Below are 18,519 nucleotides of genomic sequence, written 5' to 3'. Positions count from 1 at the left end.
TCTAACTGCAAGAACTAAAGTGGCTTATATAGTCTCTCTGTTATCCGGCCAGGCCTTGGAATGGGCTTCCCCACTCTGGGAGCGCTCAGATCCGCTGCTGGATAATTACGCAGGCTTTGTGTCATCCTTCAGGAGGATTTTCGATGAACCTGGGCGTACTGTATCAGCATCATCAAACATCGTGACACTGAGGCAAGGGGTCCGTCCTGTCAGTCAATATGCCGTGCAATTTAAAATTTTAGCATCAGAGCTCAAATGGAATGAGGAAGCCCTCACCTCGGCCTTCTGGCATGGGTTGTCAGACCGACTAAAGGATGATCTAGTCACTTGAGAGCTTCCTACTAATCTGAACGACATGATTTCGTTGTGTATCAAAGTTGACCTACGCTTCAGGGAACGTCAGGCTGAAAAAAACAACTGACCGGCAAAGGTCATTTACCCCCTCCATTTCTACCCGTCCCATTCCTTCCCCTACTGAAGAGGAGCCTATGCAGGTGAATCATACACACCTCTCTAAAGAAGAACGTCAGAGAAGAATGCAAAAGAACCTCTGTCTGTACTGCGGAGAGTCCGGTCACCTGCTGATCTCCTGCCCCCGTAAACCGGGAAATGCCAAATCCTAACTGATCCTGGAGACATCAAGTTAGGAGTTATGAACCCGTCTCCAAAAATTAAAGATTTCACGATTACCCTAGCCTTGGATCTAAACCCAAACCTGTCTTTGCTACTGCTCTAATCGACTCAGGAGCAGCCGGAAATTTCATAACGTCTAGTTTCATTGATAAATTTCAGATACCTTGTTTGTCTCTCAACCATGCTATCTCTCTGACCTCGATAGACGGACGCCCTCTGACTAACGGGATAGTCACCAAAGAGACTCAACCTGTATTGGTCCGAATTGGGGCACTTTATTCTGAGTCCTTAAAATTCCTGGTGATATCAGAGGCCTCTCAAGACATTGTTCTTGGTCTACCCTGGTTACGTAAACATAATCCCAGGATTGATTGGAGTTCTATGCAGATTCTGTCATGGGGTATGGACTGTCAGAAATCCTGTCTTCCAAAAATTCGACCTGTGAGAAAGACAGTTTCATTAGTTTCTTCTGCCATTCCCAAGGAATATCAGATGTTTGCCGACGTTTTCTCTGAACAACAAGCAAATATCTTACCCCCTCATAGGGAATGGGACTGTCCAATTGAATTGATACCTGATAAAATGCCACCTCGTGGTCGTACCTATCCGCTGTCCTTGCCTGAGACTCAAGCCATGACCGAGTACATCCGGGACAACCTGGCAAAGGGGTTCATCCGCCCCTCTGCTTCACCTGCCGGAGCTGGGTTTTTCTTCGTTGGCAAGAAGGACGGTGGTCTAAGACCATGTATCGATTATCGAGGCCTTAATGACATTACTGTAAAAAATCGATACCCTCTTCCCCTGATTACTGAGTTGTTTGATAGGGTCAAGGGCTCTGTCATTTTTTCTAAATTAGATCTAAGAGGGGCTTACAACCTCATTCGTATCCGAGCTGGTGATGAATGGAAGACCGCTTTTAATACCAGAGATGGACATTTCGAGTATTTAGTAATGCCTTTTGGATTGTGTAATGCCCCTGCTGTCTTTCAAATTTTCGTTAATGAGATTTTCCGGGATCTGTTATATGTTTCGGTTGTTGTCTATCTGGATGACATACTGATTTTTTCACCCTCTGTGGCTAAACATCAAGAACATGTTAAGGAAGTCCTGACCCGTTTGAGAGAAAACCACCTTTACTGCAAACTGGAGAAGTGCGTCTTTGGAGTGCCCAGTGTACCTTTTCTCGGCTATGTAATATCAGGCTCCAGTTTAGAAATGGACCCCAAGAAGGTACAAGCAATTCTGGAATGGACCCGACCTCAGACACTGAAGGCCATCCAGAGATTGTTGGGCTTCGCCAATTATTATAGACGCTTCATTAAGGGATTTTCTACACTGCTGGCTCCCATTACAGCCTTGACCCGCAAAGGTGCTAATCCTGCCCAATGGTCACCTGAGGCAGAGTCTGCCTTTCATCTTCTAAAACAGGCCTTCATCTCAGCACCAGTTCTTCGACAACCAGATCTGGACAGGCCTTTTTTGTTGGAAGTAGATGCATCATCTGAAGCTGTGGGAGCAGTCTTGTCTCAACGTTATGAGGACAACCGAGTCCATCCGTGTGGGTTCTTTTCTAAAAAATTCTCACCTGCCGAAAGGAACTACGCCATAGGTGAGCAAGAACTACTAGCTGTAAAGTTGGCGTTGAAAGAATGGAGATATTTGCTAGAAGGCGCCAAGTTTCCATTTACTGTATTTACGGACCATAGAAATCTCCTATTTCTCAAAAACCTCCAATGTGTGAGTCCTCGTTTGGCCCGCTGGGCAATATTCTTTGCCAGGTTTCAGTTCACCCTGACCTTTCGGTCTGGAGCACTTAATCAGAAGGCTGATGCCCTATCGAGATCTCTCCTCTGTGATGATCAATCTGAAAATCAAAGCAATACCCCTGTCTTGGAATCAAGAGTTTTCGCCGCATTACAACTTCAGCCTCCTACGGGAAAATCATTTGTGGCCCCGGAATTAAGGAAGCAGCTTCTCACTTGGGCACATTCCTCTCGCTTCGCAGGGCACTCAGGCACTCGGAAGACCTTGGAGTTCCTGAAAAGACACTATTGGTGGCCTTCTATGAAGGCAGACATAATGGAGTTTATCTCTTCCTGCTCCTCCTGTGCCCAGCATAAATCATCACGACAAGCTCCAGCTGGGGAATTGCTTCCATTACCTACTCCATCACGTCCATGGACGCATCTCTCCATGGATTTCGTCACAGACCTGCCAGTCTCTCAAGGTTTCATCACTATCTGGGTTGTAATAGACCGATTTTCTAAGATGGTCCACTATATACCGTTGAAGAAGTTACCTTCTGCCCCTGACCTGGCACAGTTGTTTGTCCAACACATATTTCGTCTACACGGCCTTCCTGCTGAAATTGTCTCTGACCGTGGTGTGCAGTTTACTGCAAAATTCTGGAGGGCTTTGTGTTCTGTTCTTCAAGTGAAGTTAAACTTTTCCACGGCCTACCATCCGCAAAGCAACGGCTCCACCGAGAGAGTTAATCAAGATCTAGAGACTTTCTTAAGAATTTTTATGTCATCTTCCCAGGACAATTGGGCTGCCTTGCTGCCGTGGGCTGAGTTTGCACATAATGCTTCCTACCACTCGTCAACTAACCAAACGCCATTTCAGGTTGTATATGGCCTTCATCCTCATGTTCCCGAATTCCGAAGCCTGCCTGTTTTCGATGTTCCGGCCGTGGAGGACACGGTGCAGAATTTTGCTGCCATCTGGACTCAAGTACGGTCTGATTGTTGAAGGCATCCTCTCGCTATAAGACCCAGGCCGATAAGAAGCGTAGAATAGTTCCACGCATGCAAGTTGGAAGCCAGGTCTGGTTATCCACCCGGAATGTTCGTCTGAGGGTTCCTTCTATGAAATTTGCACCATGCTTCATCGGTCCCTTCTCCATAACAGAAGTCATTAATCCAGTGGCCTATCGTCTACAGTTACCCCCATACCTAAAAATCCCTAATTCCTTCCATATTTCCTTATTGAAGCCCCTTGTCCTGAATAAATTCCATAGTGCTCTACCTGCTTCTCCTCGAGTCCAGACGGAGAGAGGAGTTGAGTTTGAGGTCGCCCAGATCTTGGACTCTCTTCTACGCAGAGGTCATCTACAGTATTTGCTGGACTAGAAAGGTTACGGTCCAGAGGAACGTTGCTGGACCGATGCTCCTGATGTCCACGCTCCCACGCTCATCAGGAGATTCCATTCTGCCCATCCGGAGAAGCCTGGTGAGTGTCCTGAGGCCACCCCAAAAGGGGGGGGTACTGTCACGGCCAGGGTATTTCAGCATGGCGCTAGGCGAGTGTTACCTGTGAGGTCATTGTGGCGCGGGCTGTCTGGTGGCGGAGCTGGTGTCTGGCGGGGGGCTTTGGCTGCGCGCGTTGTTGTGCGGGCCTGTTGTCACTCTGCGCTGGTAAGGCCTGGCGGCGTCTCCATTCCGTTTGGCATGGGCGCCGCCATCTTGTCTTCTGGCCATGTGATGCGGCTGGCCAATCCTGGTGAGTCACATGTTCCCTCCGGCCAGTAACAGCACGGCATGGGGTATTTAGGAAGGGTCAGTGCCTTCCTTCTTTGCCAGTGCAACGTGTATCTCAGCCTAGCTGAGAGGGAGTTCTCTGTGCTTACCGGTTCCTGTGAATTCGCTGTCTGCCAGTCTGCCTGTCAGCTCCTAGTTCCCACTGGACTACCCCGCTTCCTCCATCACCCTTGCCCATACCTGAGTGCCTGAGCCTGCTGACATCCTGCGCTTCAGTTCACTACCTGCAAACCTGGCTTGTTTATTTTCAGCTCACTACAAACCTGGCTTGATTATTTTCAGTTTCACTACCTGCACACCTGGACAGCTTTAATTGTATCTACTTGGACATTAACCCTTTTACTCCCACCACAGAACTCTTGTGCACATTATATATTCCTGGACTTTTATTTATTGCCATTATCTGTCTACTCAAGCACTTATTAAAAATTCTAGTTTTATTTTTAAATCTGCTTCTGTGATCACTCCTGCTACCACCCCGGGTCCACTAACAACCCAGAACATCACAACTTCCCCCCAACATCAGCAATAATACCGACAATGTAACTACCCACCAACATCAGCAACAATACCGACCATGTAACTACTGTACCTCCCCAACATCAGCAACAATACCAACCATGTAACTACTGTACCCCCCCAACATCAGCAACAATACCAACCATGTAACTGCACCCCCAGCATCAGCAACAATACTGACCATGTAACTACCCCCCAACATCAGCAACAATACCAACCATGTAAATACAGTCCCCCCCAACATCAGCAACAATACCGACCATTTAACTACCCCCCAGCATCAGCATGAATACCGACCATGTAACTACCCCCTAACATTAGTAACAATACCGACCATGTAATACTGTACCCCCCCAATATTAGCAACAATACCGACCATGTAACTACTGTACCTCCCCCAACATCAGGAATAATGCCGACCATGTAACTACCCCCCCAGCATCAGCAACAATACCGACCATGTAACTACCCACCAACATCAGCAACAATACCGACCATGTAACTACCCCCCAACATCAGCAACAATACCAACCATGTAACTACCCCCCCAACATCAGCAACAATACCAACTATGTAATTACTGTACCCCCCCAACATCAGCAACAATACCGACTATGTAACTACTGCACCCCCCCAACATCAGCAACAATACCGACTATGTAACTACAATACTTCCCCCAGCATCAGCAACAATGCTGACTATGTAACTACCCCCAACATCAGCAACAATACCGTCTATGTAACTTCCCCCCAACATCAGCAATAATACAGACTATGTAACTACCCACCAACATTAGCAACAATACCGACTATGTAACTTCCCCCCAACATCAGCAATAATACTGACAATGTAACTACCCCCCAACATTAGCAACAATACCGACCATGTAACTACTGTACCTCCCCAACATCAGCAACAATACCAACCATGTAACTACTGTACCCCCCCAATATCAGCAACAATACAGACCATGTAACTACCTCCCCAACATCAGCAACAATACCGACCATGTAACTGCACCCCCAGCATCAGCAACAATACTGACCATGTAACTACCCCCCAACATCAGCAACAATACCGACCATGTGAATACTGTCCCCCCCAACATCAGCAACCATACCAACCATGTAACTACCTCCCAGCATCAGCAACAATACCGACCATGTAAATACTGTACCCCCCATGTAACTACTGTACCTCCCCCAACATCAGCAACAATATCGACCATGTAAATACTGTACCCTCCATGTAACTACTGTACCTCCCCCAACATCAGGAACAGTACCGACCATGCAACTACCCCCCCAGCATCAGCAATAATACCGACCATGTAACTACCCACCAACATTAGCAACAATACCGACCATGTAACTACCCCCCAACATCAGCAACAATACCAACCATGTAACTACCCCACCAACATCAGCAACAATACCAAATATGTAACTACTGTACCCCCCCCAACATCAGCAACAATACCGACTATATAACTACTGTACCCCACCAACATCAGCAACAATACCGACCATGTAACTACCCCCCCAACATCAGCAACAATACTGACCGTGTAACTGCCCCCCAACATCAGCAACAATACTGACCATGTAACTACCCCCCAACATCAGCAACAATGCTGACCATGTAACTAACCCCCGAACATCAGCAACAATACCGACCATGTAAATACCCCCCCACGATCAGCAGCAATACCGACCATGTAACTACTGTACCCCCCCATAACTTGCAACAATACCGACAATGTAACTACCCCCCTAACATCAGCAGCAAAACTGACCATGTTACTACCCCCCAACATCAGGAACAATACCGACTATGTAACTACTATACTCCCCCCAGCATCAGCAACAATGCTGACTATGTAATTATCCCCAACATCAGCAACAATACAGACTATGGGCCTGATTCAGAGCTGGACGCAAGTGGCTGCTCGTTCGCTCCGAGCGATGTTTGCCCAACTGCGCATGCGTACGGATCGTTATACGCATGTGCGAACCAGTCAGTGCGGCCGAAAATCGTGTGCTCGCAAAATAGCGAATGCCTGCTATTTTGAGTGACAGAATGAGGCGTATGTGGGTGGTAACAGGGGAAGGTGCTTGAAAACGGGGAGTGGAGATCCGATCGCAGGTGTGCTTAAAGGTCAAAATGGGCGTTTTATGGGTGTGCATAATTAAAACAGCAGCGTCATTGACCACGTCACTGGGTTTTTTTTTTGCCAGAACTGCTCGCAAAATTGTGGTAGCAAACACCAACCACAAGAATAGCGAGCAGCTCATACCCTGTTCGATGTACTCGATTAATCTAATAAATAGCGGACATGACGTAGGATGCGAGCGGCCAGGGGGCGTAGTTTCCCAAAAATCAACCGCAAGTTTTGTTCGCTCGTTCAGACCTAGAGGCGTGAACAGACCGCAAACAGCGAACGGTTCATTTGAATAGCCACCCCTATTTTCTTGACGAGCGAGCGCAAATAGCGACCGGCTCTGAATCAGGCCCTATGTAACTATCCCTAACATCAGCAACAATACCGACTATGTAACTACCCCCAACATCAGCAACAATACCGACTATGTAACTTCCCCCAACATCAGCAACAATACCGACCATGTAACTACTGTACCTCCCCAACATCAGCAACAATACCAACCATGTAACTACTGTACCCCCCAACATCAGTAACGATACAGACTATGTAAATACCTCCCCAACATCAGCAACAATACCGACCATTTAACTACCCCCATCAGCAACAATACCAACCATGTAACTACCCCCCAACATCAGCAACAATACCGACTATGTAACTACTGTACCCCCCCAACATCAGCAACAGTACCAACAATGTAATTACTGTACCCCCCCAACATCAGCAACAATACCGACTATGTAACTACTGTACCCCCCCAACATCAGCAACAGTACCAACAATGTAATTACTGTACCCCCCCAACATCAGCAACAATACCGACTATGTAACTACTGTACCCCCCCAACATCAGCAACAGTACCAACAATGTAACTACTGTACCCCCCCAACATCAGCAACAATACCGACCATTTAACTACCCCCAACATCAGCAACAATACCAACCATGTAACTACCCCCCAACATCAGCAACAATACCGACTATGTAACTACTGTACGCCCCCAAGTTCAGCAACAATACCGACTATGTAACTACTGTACCTCCCCAACATCAGCAAGAATACCAACCATGTAACTATCCCTCACATGAGCAACAATACCGACTATGTAACTTCCCCCAAACATCAGCAATAATACAGACTAAAGTAACTACCCCCCAACATCTGCAACAATACCGACTATGTAACTTCCCCCCAACATCAGCAATAATACCAACAATGTAACTACACCACAACATCATCAACAATACCGACCATGTAACTACTGTAGCTCACCAACATCAGCAACAATACCGACCATTTAACTACCCCCCAACATCAGCAACAATACCAACCATTTAACTACCCCCCAACATCAGCAACAATACCGACTATGTAACTACTGTACCCCCCCAACATCAGCAACAATACCGACCATGTAACTGCACCCCCAGCATCAGCAACAATACTGACCATGTAACTACCCACCAACATCAGCAACAATACCGACCATTTAACTACCCCCCAACATCAGCAACAATACCAACAATGTAACTACTGTACCCCCCCAACATCAGCAACAATACCAAATATGTAACTACTGTACGCCCCTAAGATCAGCAACAATACCAACCATGTAACTACTGTACCTCCCCAACATCAGCAAGAATACCGACTATGTAACTACTTTAACCCCCAAAATCAGCAACAATACCGACCATGTAACTACTGTACCCCCCCAACATCAGCAACAATACCAACTATGTAACTACTGTACCCCCCAACATCAGCAATAATACTGACTATGTAACTACCCCCCCAACATCAGCAACAATACCGTCCATGTACCTACTATACCTCCCCACGATCAGCAGCTATACCATCTATGTAACTATTGTAACCCCCCAACATCAGCAACAATACCGACCATGTAACTACTGTACCCCCCAACATCATCAACAATACCGACCATGTAACTACTATACCCCCCCAACATCAGCAACAATACCGACCATGTAACTACTATACCCCCCAACATCAGCAGCTATAGCGTCTATGTAACTACTGTGCCCCCCCAACATCAGCTACAATACCGACCATGTAACTACTATACCCCCCCAGCATCAGCAACAATACTGACCATGTAACTACTGTACCCCCCCAACATCAGCAACAATACCGACCATGTAACTACTGTACCCCCCAACATCAGCAACAATACCGACCATGTAACTACTGTACCCCCCAACATCAGCAACAATACAACTATGTAACTACTGTACCCCACAACATCAGCAATAATACTGACTGTGTAACTAACCCCCAACATCAGCAACAATACCGAATATGTAACTACTATACCCCCCCAACATCAGCAACAATATTGACCATGTAACTACTGTACCCCCCAACATCAGCAGTATACCGTCTATGTAACTACTGTAACCCCCCAACATCAGCAGCATACCGTCTATGTAACTACTGTACCCCCCAAACAACAGCAACTATACCGACCATCGAACTTACCCCGCCAGCATCACACAAAAAGGGAAAAAAGGTGTCAGTGAAGTGTAAAGATAAATCAATAAGTGTTAATATAATGAGAGAGTTAAAATTACATAAATAAGAGACAAACAAATTGATGATGAAAAAAATGTTGGCCCGGCGCTTAGTCATATATTTGCAAATGTGAGCGACATTTTTTCCCTTTTCTTGTGATGCCCTGGGGATGGTCCTTGGCTGGATTATTTTTGGGTTCGCTGCACCTCGGACGTGAACCCCATAATATTAGGGACGACCGTGGCCCAGCGCTTAATCATATTTTTGCAAATGTATGCAACTAATACCTCTGAAATTCTATTATTATGTAGGATACAAGTATTTTTGTTGACATTGCTGCATTGCTGGAGGGAAAATATCATACAGTGTAAGATAGTGTAAGATGTAATAATGAAAGATATCAGATGGTTTTATTAAAAATAATGGACATACATGACTGTAATGTGCTTAATAATGTATATAATATAATCCAAATAAAATGGCATAATATACTGTACAACTATAAAAATATCTATAAATGTATATATCAAAACATTAGAAACAGCCAAATGAAAGCATAAAATAAAATGTAAAAAGTCTCACTAATTTTGTGGATGCGACGTGTTTCACAGACAGCTCTGCTTCCTCAGGTGAGACAGTTCCAATCACCTTCCTCCCCAGCAAGTCAGCATATTGGTCACAGGTCCATTGGTACCTCATTCATTCATAGCATGTCCTGATTCCTCCTCTCCTGGCCAGTTCTTTCGCAGGTACAGCTGGTTGGTGGCCGTGATCTCTGCCAGGGGAGAGTGGAAGTTTTGTACAATAAAACCTGGAGCTGGCTGAGTGATGAACACTGGGACAGGCATACTGCTGATGTCATCTGCAGACAGATGAAATGTGGACCTTCCCTGGAGACACTGAGAGGAGATGCTTTTGGTCCCGCACCTGGGTATGTTCTGGAAAAGGCGCTCTGTACTGGAGATGAGTGCGATATTTCACAGTGTTTACTGGGAACATGGGCTGAGCAAGACCATACAAAGATTCAGCACAGTGTAGGAGTCACCTGCTTACCTTCTGGTGAGTCCTGCATTTCCTCTACTTGTGAATTGTTATCTCTCATAATGCAACTAACATCACGGTCTCCTTGTTGTGTGTCTCTCAGGCTGCATCTGTCTACCATCATGATCTCCTTGTTGTGTGTCTCTCATAATGCATATGTCTAACATCATGGTCTCCTTGTTATGTGTCTCTCATAATGCATCTAACATCATGGTCTCCTTGTTGTGTGTCTCTCATAATGCATCTAACATCATGGTCTCCTTGTTGTGTATCTCTCATAATGCATCTAACATCATGGTCTCCTTGTTGTGTCTCTCATAATGCATCTAACATCATGGTCTCCTTGTTATGAGTCTCTCATAATGCATCTAACATCATGGTCTCCTTGTTATGTGTCTCATAATGCATCTAACATCATGGTCTCCTTGTTGTGTATCTCTCATAATGCATCTAACATCATGGTCTCCTTGTTGTGTCTCTCATAATGCATCTAACATCATGGTCTCCTTGTTATGTGTCTCTCATAATGCATCTAACATCATGGTCTTCTTGTTGTGTGTCTCATAATGCATCTAACATCATGGTCTCCTTGTTGTGTATCTCTCATAATGCATCTAACATCATGGTCTCCTTGTTGTGTATCTCTCATAATGCATCTAACATCATGGTCTCCTTGTTGTGTATCTCTCATAATGCATCTAACATCATGGTCTCCTTGTTGTGTATCTCTCATAATGCATCTAACATCATGGTCTCCTTGTTGTGTGTCTCTCATAATGCATCTAACATCATGGTCTTCTTGTGTATCTCTCATAATGCATCTAACATCATGGTCTCCTTGTTGTGTGTCTCATAATGCATCTAACATCATGGTCTCCTTGTTGTGTGTCTCTCATAATGCATCTAACATCATGGTCTCCTTGTTGTGTATCTCTCATAAAGTGTCACGACCAGGGTCTCTCGGCATGGTAGTTGCCGGGTAATGCCTGTGAGGACGCTATGGCGAGGGGCGTCTGGCTGTGGCGATGGTGCCTGGCGAAGAGCATTGGCTGTGCGTGGTTCTGTGGGGGAATACTGTCACTCTGGTCTGGTTAGGCCTGGGGGTGCTTCCATTCCGTTCTGGCATCTTTTCCCCAGTCAGGTGACCTAGTTGCCCTATCCTGTTGTGTCACATGCTCCTCTCTGACCAGTCATGGCTGAGGACTGGGGATTTAAGGGAGTTCAGAGCTCCCTTGCATTGCCAGTGCCACGTGTATCTCAGCCTAGCTGAGAGGGGGTTCTCTGTGCTTATCCTGTTCCTGTGAATTCGCTGTCTGCCAGTCTGCCTGTCAGCTCCTAGCTTCCGCTGGACTACCCCACTTCTTCCATCACCCTTGCCCATACCTGAGTGCCTGAGCCTGCTGACATCCTGCTCATTTGCCTTAGTTCACTACCTGCATACCTGGCTCTATTTCCTGCATCACTACCTGTATACCTGCTTGATCATTTTCAGTCTCACTACCTGCACACCTGGACAGCTCTAATTGTTTCTACCTGGACATTAACCCATTGCTCCCACCACAGAACTTTTGTGCACATTTATATATTCCTGGACTTTTATTTACTGCCATAGTTTATGTCTACTCAAGCACATATTAAAAAACCTAGTTTTTTATTCAAACCCGCTTCTGTGATCGCTCCTGCTACCACCCCGGGTCCACAAACAACCCAGAACATAACAGTTTGCACTGGCCCCATGGATCCGGCCACGGATCAGGAGTCTGGAGCAGATTTTTTCCGAAGTATTGCTGGCCGTTTGGAAGGCCTGGAGGCTATGCAGCACCAAGTGGCTTGGTTCCTGCAAGAGATTACTAAACAACAGGATTTAATTCAGAGCATAGCAACTCGCTTGGAGAGTGTGGAGACTATACAGCGACAGGTGGCACAGTTTGTGCAAGACATTGCACGCCGCCTGGATACTGTACAAGCTACTTCAATGGCTCCTAGTGTGCTTGCAGCTACTCCTGTCCCCACTCCGGTGATTTCTTCATCAGTTTCTACTCCTCGTTTGCATCTTCCCACACCTGATAAGTTTGATGGTCCTCCAAAACTGTCTCGTGGATTTCTCAATCAGTACGATGTGCACTTTAATATGCAACCCTCTCATTTTCCTGCTCCTAGAACCAAAGTGGCTTACATTGTGTCCTTGTTATCCGGCTCCACCCTAGAATGGGTTTCTCCGCTCTGGGAGCGTTCAGATCCGCTTCTGGACAATTACCCAGAGTTCCTAGCAACATTCAGGAGGATTTTCGATGAGCCTGGAAGAACTTCCTCTGCTTCCTCCAGTGTTATGAAGTTTAAACAAGGGACCCGTCCTGTCAGCCAGTACGTCATTCAGTTTCAGACTTTGGCATCTGAACTCAAGTGGAACGAAGAAGCCTTGACATTGGCCTTTTGGCAAGGTCTATCAGATCGTTTAAAGGATGATCTAGTGACTCGTGAATTACCCTCTAGTCTTGGTGATCTAATTTCCCTTTGTAATAAAGTTGATATACGCTTTAGAGAGCGCCAAGATGAAAACACAGAGCTAAGCGTTTCCCTTCCCCTACCCGTCCCACTCCCTCCCTTCCGAGGAAGAACCCATGCAGGTAAATCATACCCGTCTCTCTAATGAAGAATGACAGAGACGCTTTAAAGAGAACCTTTGTCTATACTGTGGAGACTCGGGTCACCTGGTGGCTTCCTGTACCCGCAAGCCGGGGAGCGTCCCGTTTCTAGCTAGTTCTGGGTGCACTCAGCTAGGAGCAATTCTTCCATCCTCTAAACATATTGACTCTGTGTTGTCCATAGCCTTAGACATTAATTCTAGCCCTGTGTTTGTGTCTGCCCTTTTGGACTCTGGGGCAGCGGGGAATTTCATGTCGTCTCAGTTGGCAGATAAATTACAAATTCCCTGCAGCACCTTGGATCATTCTGTCTCCTGGACCTCCATTGATGGTAAATCTCTTTGTAATAGAACTGTGTCTAAGAGAACTCAACCTGTTTTAGTTCGTGTTGGAGACCTCCATGTTGAACATATCAGTTTCTTCATTATACCCAAGACTTCCCATGAAGTTAGACTCGGATACCCGTTGCTGTGTAAGCACAACCCCAGAATTGATTGGAACACTATGCAGGTTCAGTCATGGAGTGTGGAATGTCAAGTGTCTTGTCTTCCGAAGACCGACGCCTTGACACGGTCATTATCCCCTGATAGAGGTCTGGAAACACTACGGAATACACCCATGCTTGGGGCAAAAGTTTTGGCAGCTATACAACTACAACCGCCTGTTGGAAAGTCCTTTGTAGCCCCAGGAGGGGTGACTCCAAAGCCTCACCCCCAGAGGATGTCTCTAAGGTCTCAACATCAAAAGAGGTCTCCAGAGCCTCAGCCCCTTAAGGGATTTCTGAGTGTCCAGCCCCAGGATGGGGTTTTCAGCCCCATACCTCAAGAGGATGTTTCAAGTTTTGTTCCCCAGGAGGGGATTTCAAATCTAGTACCCCAGGAAGGGTCCTCAAGTCTCGTACTCCAGGAGGGGTTTTCAGTTTCCAGTTCCTGTTGGACCAAAGCTGAGGATATCCACGTTTCCAGTCCTGTCAACAAAATCCACTTGGCTCATCCTAGAAGGTGTCCTGAGGCCACCCTTAAAGGGGGGGTACTGTCACGACCAGGGTCTCTTGGCATGGTAGTCAACGGGTAATGCCTGTGAGGACGCTATGGCGAGGGGTGTCTGGCAGTGGCGGTGGTGCCTGGCGAAGAGCATTGGCTATGCGTGGTTCTGTGGGGGCATACTGTCACTCTGGTCTGGTTAGGCCTGGGGGTGCTTCCATTCCATTCTGGCATGGGCGCCGCCATCTTGTCCCTGGTCAGGTGACCTAGTTGCCCTATCCTGTTGTGTCACATGCTCCTCTCTGACCAGTCATGGCTGAGGACTGGGGATTTAAGGGAGTTCAGAGCTCCCTTGCATTGCCAGTGCAACGTGTATCTCAGCCTAGCTGAGAGGGGGTTCTCTGTGCTTATCCTGTTCCTGTGAATTCGCTGTCTGCCAGTCTACCTGTCAGCTCCTAGCTTCCGCTGGACTACCCCACTTCCTCCATCACCCTTGCCCATACCTGAGTGCCTGAGCCTGCTGACATCCTGCTCATTTGCCTTAGTTCACTACCTGCATACCTGGCTCTATTTCCTGCATCACTACCTGTATACCTGCTTGATCATTTTCAGTCTCACTACCTGCACACCTGGACAGCTCTAATTGTTTCGGCCTGGACATTAACCCATTGCTCCCACCACAGAACTTTTGTGCACATTTATATATTCCTGGACTTTTATTTACTGCCATAGTTTATGTCTACTCAAGCACATATTAAAAAACCTAGTTTTTTATTCAAACCCGCTTCTGTGATTGCTCCTGCTACCACCCCGGGTCCACAAACAACCCAGAACATAACATAAAGCATCTAACATCATGGTCTCCTTGTTGTGTGTCTCTCATAAAGCATCTAACATCATGGTCTCCTTGTTGTGTATCTCTCATAATGCATCTAACATCATCGTCTCCTTGTTGTGTGTCTCTCATAATGCATCTAACATCATGGTCTCCTTGTTGTGTGTCTCATAATGCATCTAACATCATGGTCTCCTTGTTATGTGTCTCTCATAATGCATCTCACATAATGGTCCCCTTGTTGCGTGACTTTCATAATGCATCTATCATCATGGTCTCCTTGTTGTGTCTCTCATAATGCATCTATCATCATGGTCTCCTTGTTGTGTGTCTCTCATAATGCATCGATCATCATGGTATCCTTGTTGCTTGTTGCTTGTTGCTCATAATGTATCTAACATCATGGTCTCCTTGTTGTATGTCTCTCATAATGCATATGTCTAACATCATGGTCTCCTTGTTGTGTGTCTCTCATAATGCATCTAACATCATGGTCTCCTTGTTGTGTGTCTCATAATGCATCTAACATCATGGGCCCTCATTCAGAGCCACTCGCTAGCGGCAGTACGCTCGTTCCGAGCGATGTTCGCACATCTGCGCATGCGTACGGGATCGTTATACGCATGCGCGAACCAGTCAGTGTGGCCGAAATTCATGTGCTCGCAATATAGCGAATGCCTGCTATTTTGAGTGACAGAATGAGGCGTATGTGGGTGGTAACAGGGGAAGGTGCGTGAAAATGGGGAGTGGAGATCCGAACGCAGGCGTGCTTAAAGGTCAAAACGGGCGTTTTATGGGTGTGCATAATTAATACAGCAGCGTCATTGACCACGTCACTGGGTTGTTTTATAGCCAGAACTGCTCGCAAGATTGTGGTAGCAAAAACCAACCACAAGAATAGCGAGCAGTTCATACGCTGGTCGATGTACTCGATTAATCTAATAAATAGCGGACATGACGTATGGTGCGAGCGGCCAGGGGGCGTTTTTAACAAATAAACGAGCGTATGTTTTGCTCGCTCGTTCAGACTTAGAGGTGTGAACAGACTGCAATTTGCGAAGGGATCATTTGAATAGCCACCCCTTGTTTTTGAACGAACGACCGCAAATAGCGACCGGCTCTGAATCAGGCCCATGGTCTCCTTGTTGTGTATCTCTCATAATGCATCTAACATCATGGTCGCCTTGTTGTGTATCTTTCATAATGCATCTAACATCATGGTCGCCTTGTTGTGTATCTCTCATAATGCATATGTCTAACATCATGGTCTCCTTGTTGTGTGTCTCTCATAATGCATCTAACATCATGGTCTCCTTGTTGTGTGTCTCTCATAATACATTTAACATCATGGTCTCCTTGTTGTGTATCTCTCATAATGCATCTAACATCATGGTCTCCTTGTTGTGTATCTCTCATAATGCATCTAACATCATGGTCGCCTTGTTGTGTATCTCTCATAATGCATCTAACATCATGGTCGCCTTGTTGTGTATCTCTCATAATGCATATGTCTAACATCATGGTCTCCTTGTTGTGTGTCTCTCATAATGCATCTAACATCATGGTCTCCTTGTTGTGTGTCTCTCATAATGCATTTAACATCATGGTCTCCTTGTTGTGTATCTCTCATAATGCATCTAACATCATGGTCTCCTTGTTGTGTGTCTCATAATGCATCTAACATCATGGTCTCCTTGTTGTGTGTCTCATAATGCATCTAACATCATGGTCTCCTTGTTGTGTGTCTCATAATGCATTTAACATCATGGTCTCCTTGTTATGTGTCTCATAATGCATCTAACATCATGGTCTCCTTGTTGTGTATCTCTCATAATGCATCTAACATCATGGTCTCCTTGTTATGTGTCTCATAATGCATTTAACATCATGGTCTCCTTGTTATGTGTTTCATAATGCATCTAACATCATGGTCTCCTTGTTGTGTATCTCTCATAATGCATCTAACATCATGGTCTCCTTGTTATGTGTCTCATAATGCATTTAACATCATTGTCTCCTTGTTGTGTATCTCTCAAATGCATCTGTCTAACATCATGGTCTCCTTGTTGTGTGTCTCTCATAATGCATCTAACATCATGGTCTCCTTGTTATGTGTCTCTCATAATGCATCTAACATCATGGTCTCCTTGTTGTGTGTCTCTCATAATGCATCTAACATCATGGTCTCCTTGTTGTGTGTCTCTCATAATGCATCTAACATCATGGTCTCCTTGTTGTGTATCTCTCAAATGCATCTGTCTAACATCATGGTCTCCTTGTTGTGTGTCTCTCATAATGCATCTAACATCATGGTCTCCTTGTTATGTGTCTCTCATAATGCATCTAACATCATGGTCTCCTTGTTGTGTGTCTCTCATAATGCATCTAACATCATGGTCTCCTTGTTGTGTGTCTCTCATAATGCATCTAACATCATGGTCTCCTTGTTGTGTGTCTTTCATAATGCATCTAACATCTTGGTCTCCTTGTTGTGTGTCTCTCATAATGCATCTAACATCATGGTCTCCTTGTTGTGTATCTCTCATAATGCATCTAACATCATGGTCTCCTTGTTGTGTGTCTCTCATAATGCATCTAACATCATGGTCTCCTTGTTGTGTGACTCTCATAGTGTATCTGTCTAACACCACGGCCTCCTTGTTGTATGTCTCTCAGGACTCAGCGGTGTTAGACTGGTGAATGGCTCTGGAGGCTGTGATGGGATAGTTGAAGTGTCTCTCAATAAGACATGGAATAGAGTCTGCCTTTGGAAGTTTGACCTTCGGGCAGCTACAGTGGTGTGCAGACAGTTGGGCTGTGGACCTGTGGTGAAGATCCAGGAGCATGTCATGGGACCTGATTCTAAGGAGCAGACAGTGGAGAGAGCTCACTGCTCTGGAGCAGAGTCCCAGGTGTCTGAGTGCAGCGTCAGTCTGTGGAGTAAGGAGCCATGTTTGCACAGTGTTCATGCTGGAATTGTCTGCTCCTCATCAGGTAAGAAAGTCACAGAGGTTAGGAGAGAGGTTTATTATTGTTACATGTGAGACAGGATGGTCTAACGCAGCCACATCTTGTGGTTCCATATTACTGACTCATCCTACTAGTGCTAATGGCCACCAGATACTCACTGATTTCAAGGACCAAGTACCACCACTGGCACCTGGACCCGCTGGCCAGTGTTGGCACAGCTGCTGCAGATCCTCTTTCCTGGGGCCCTCTGACTGCAGGGAGGTAGTGTAGGAAGAGCCCTGACGGATTACAGGGCGTCCAACTCTTATCAGTAGGTCACAGGAATCAGCTTTCTCTACACTCCCCTCACTTCCAACATTTATTACACCAACCATTTTCTTATAGTTACTATATATTAATACTTAGTTGTATTGTTTATGGTGCTGTAGATACGAAAGATAATGATAATAACCATTATTGTTCTCCAGCACCTCCCTCATCTACTCGGCATTCACCCCTCAGCATTACCATGTCCACAGCAACAATACCGACAAGGTAACAATTCTACCCCCCAACATCAGCAACAATACCGACCATGTAATTACTGTACCCCCCCAACATCAGCAACAATACCGACCATGTAACTACTGTACCCCCCCAACATCAGCAACAA

At 45.9% G+C, this 18,519-nt stretch overlaps 1 protein-coding gene across 1 annotated transcript in view; it reads left to right on the top strand.

The window, feature by feature from the left end:
* The window catches only part of LOC148442048 (CD5 antigen-like), a gene marked incomplete at its 3' end in the record, with an annotated part of 66,074 nt that overhangs the window by 12,391 nt on the left and 35,164 nt on the right, over positions 1 to 18,519 (top strand). Inside the window, exons 3-4 of the mRNA XM_088464321.1 lie at positions 10,132 to 10,452; positions 17,574 to 17,891. Coding sequence (XP_088320447.1) covers positions 10,132 to 10,452; positions 17,574 to 17,891 — 639 coding nt within the window. The remainder of the gene's footprint in view (positions 1 to 10,131; positions 10,453 to 17,573; positions 17,892 to 18,519) is intronic.

Source organism: Taudactylus pleione, unplaced genomic scaffold (genome assembly GCF_031769625.1).
Source record: "Taudactylus pleione unplaced genomic scaffold, aTauple2 ptg001636l, whole genome shotgun sequence".
Classification (NCBI taxonomy): domain Eukaryota; kingdom Metazoa; phylum Chordata; class Amphibia; order Anura; family Myobatrachidae; genus Taudactylus; species Taudactylus pleione.
The sequence above is the reverse complement of the archived record's forward strand: the minus strand, read 5'-3'. Positions and strand labels throughout refer to the sequence as shown.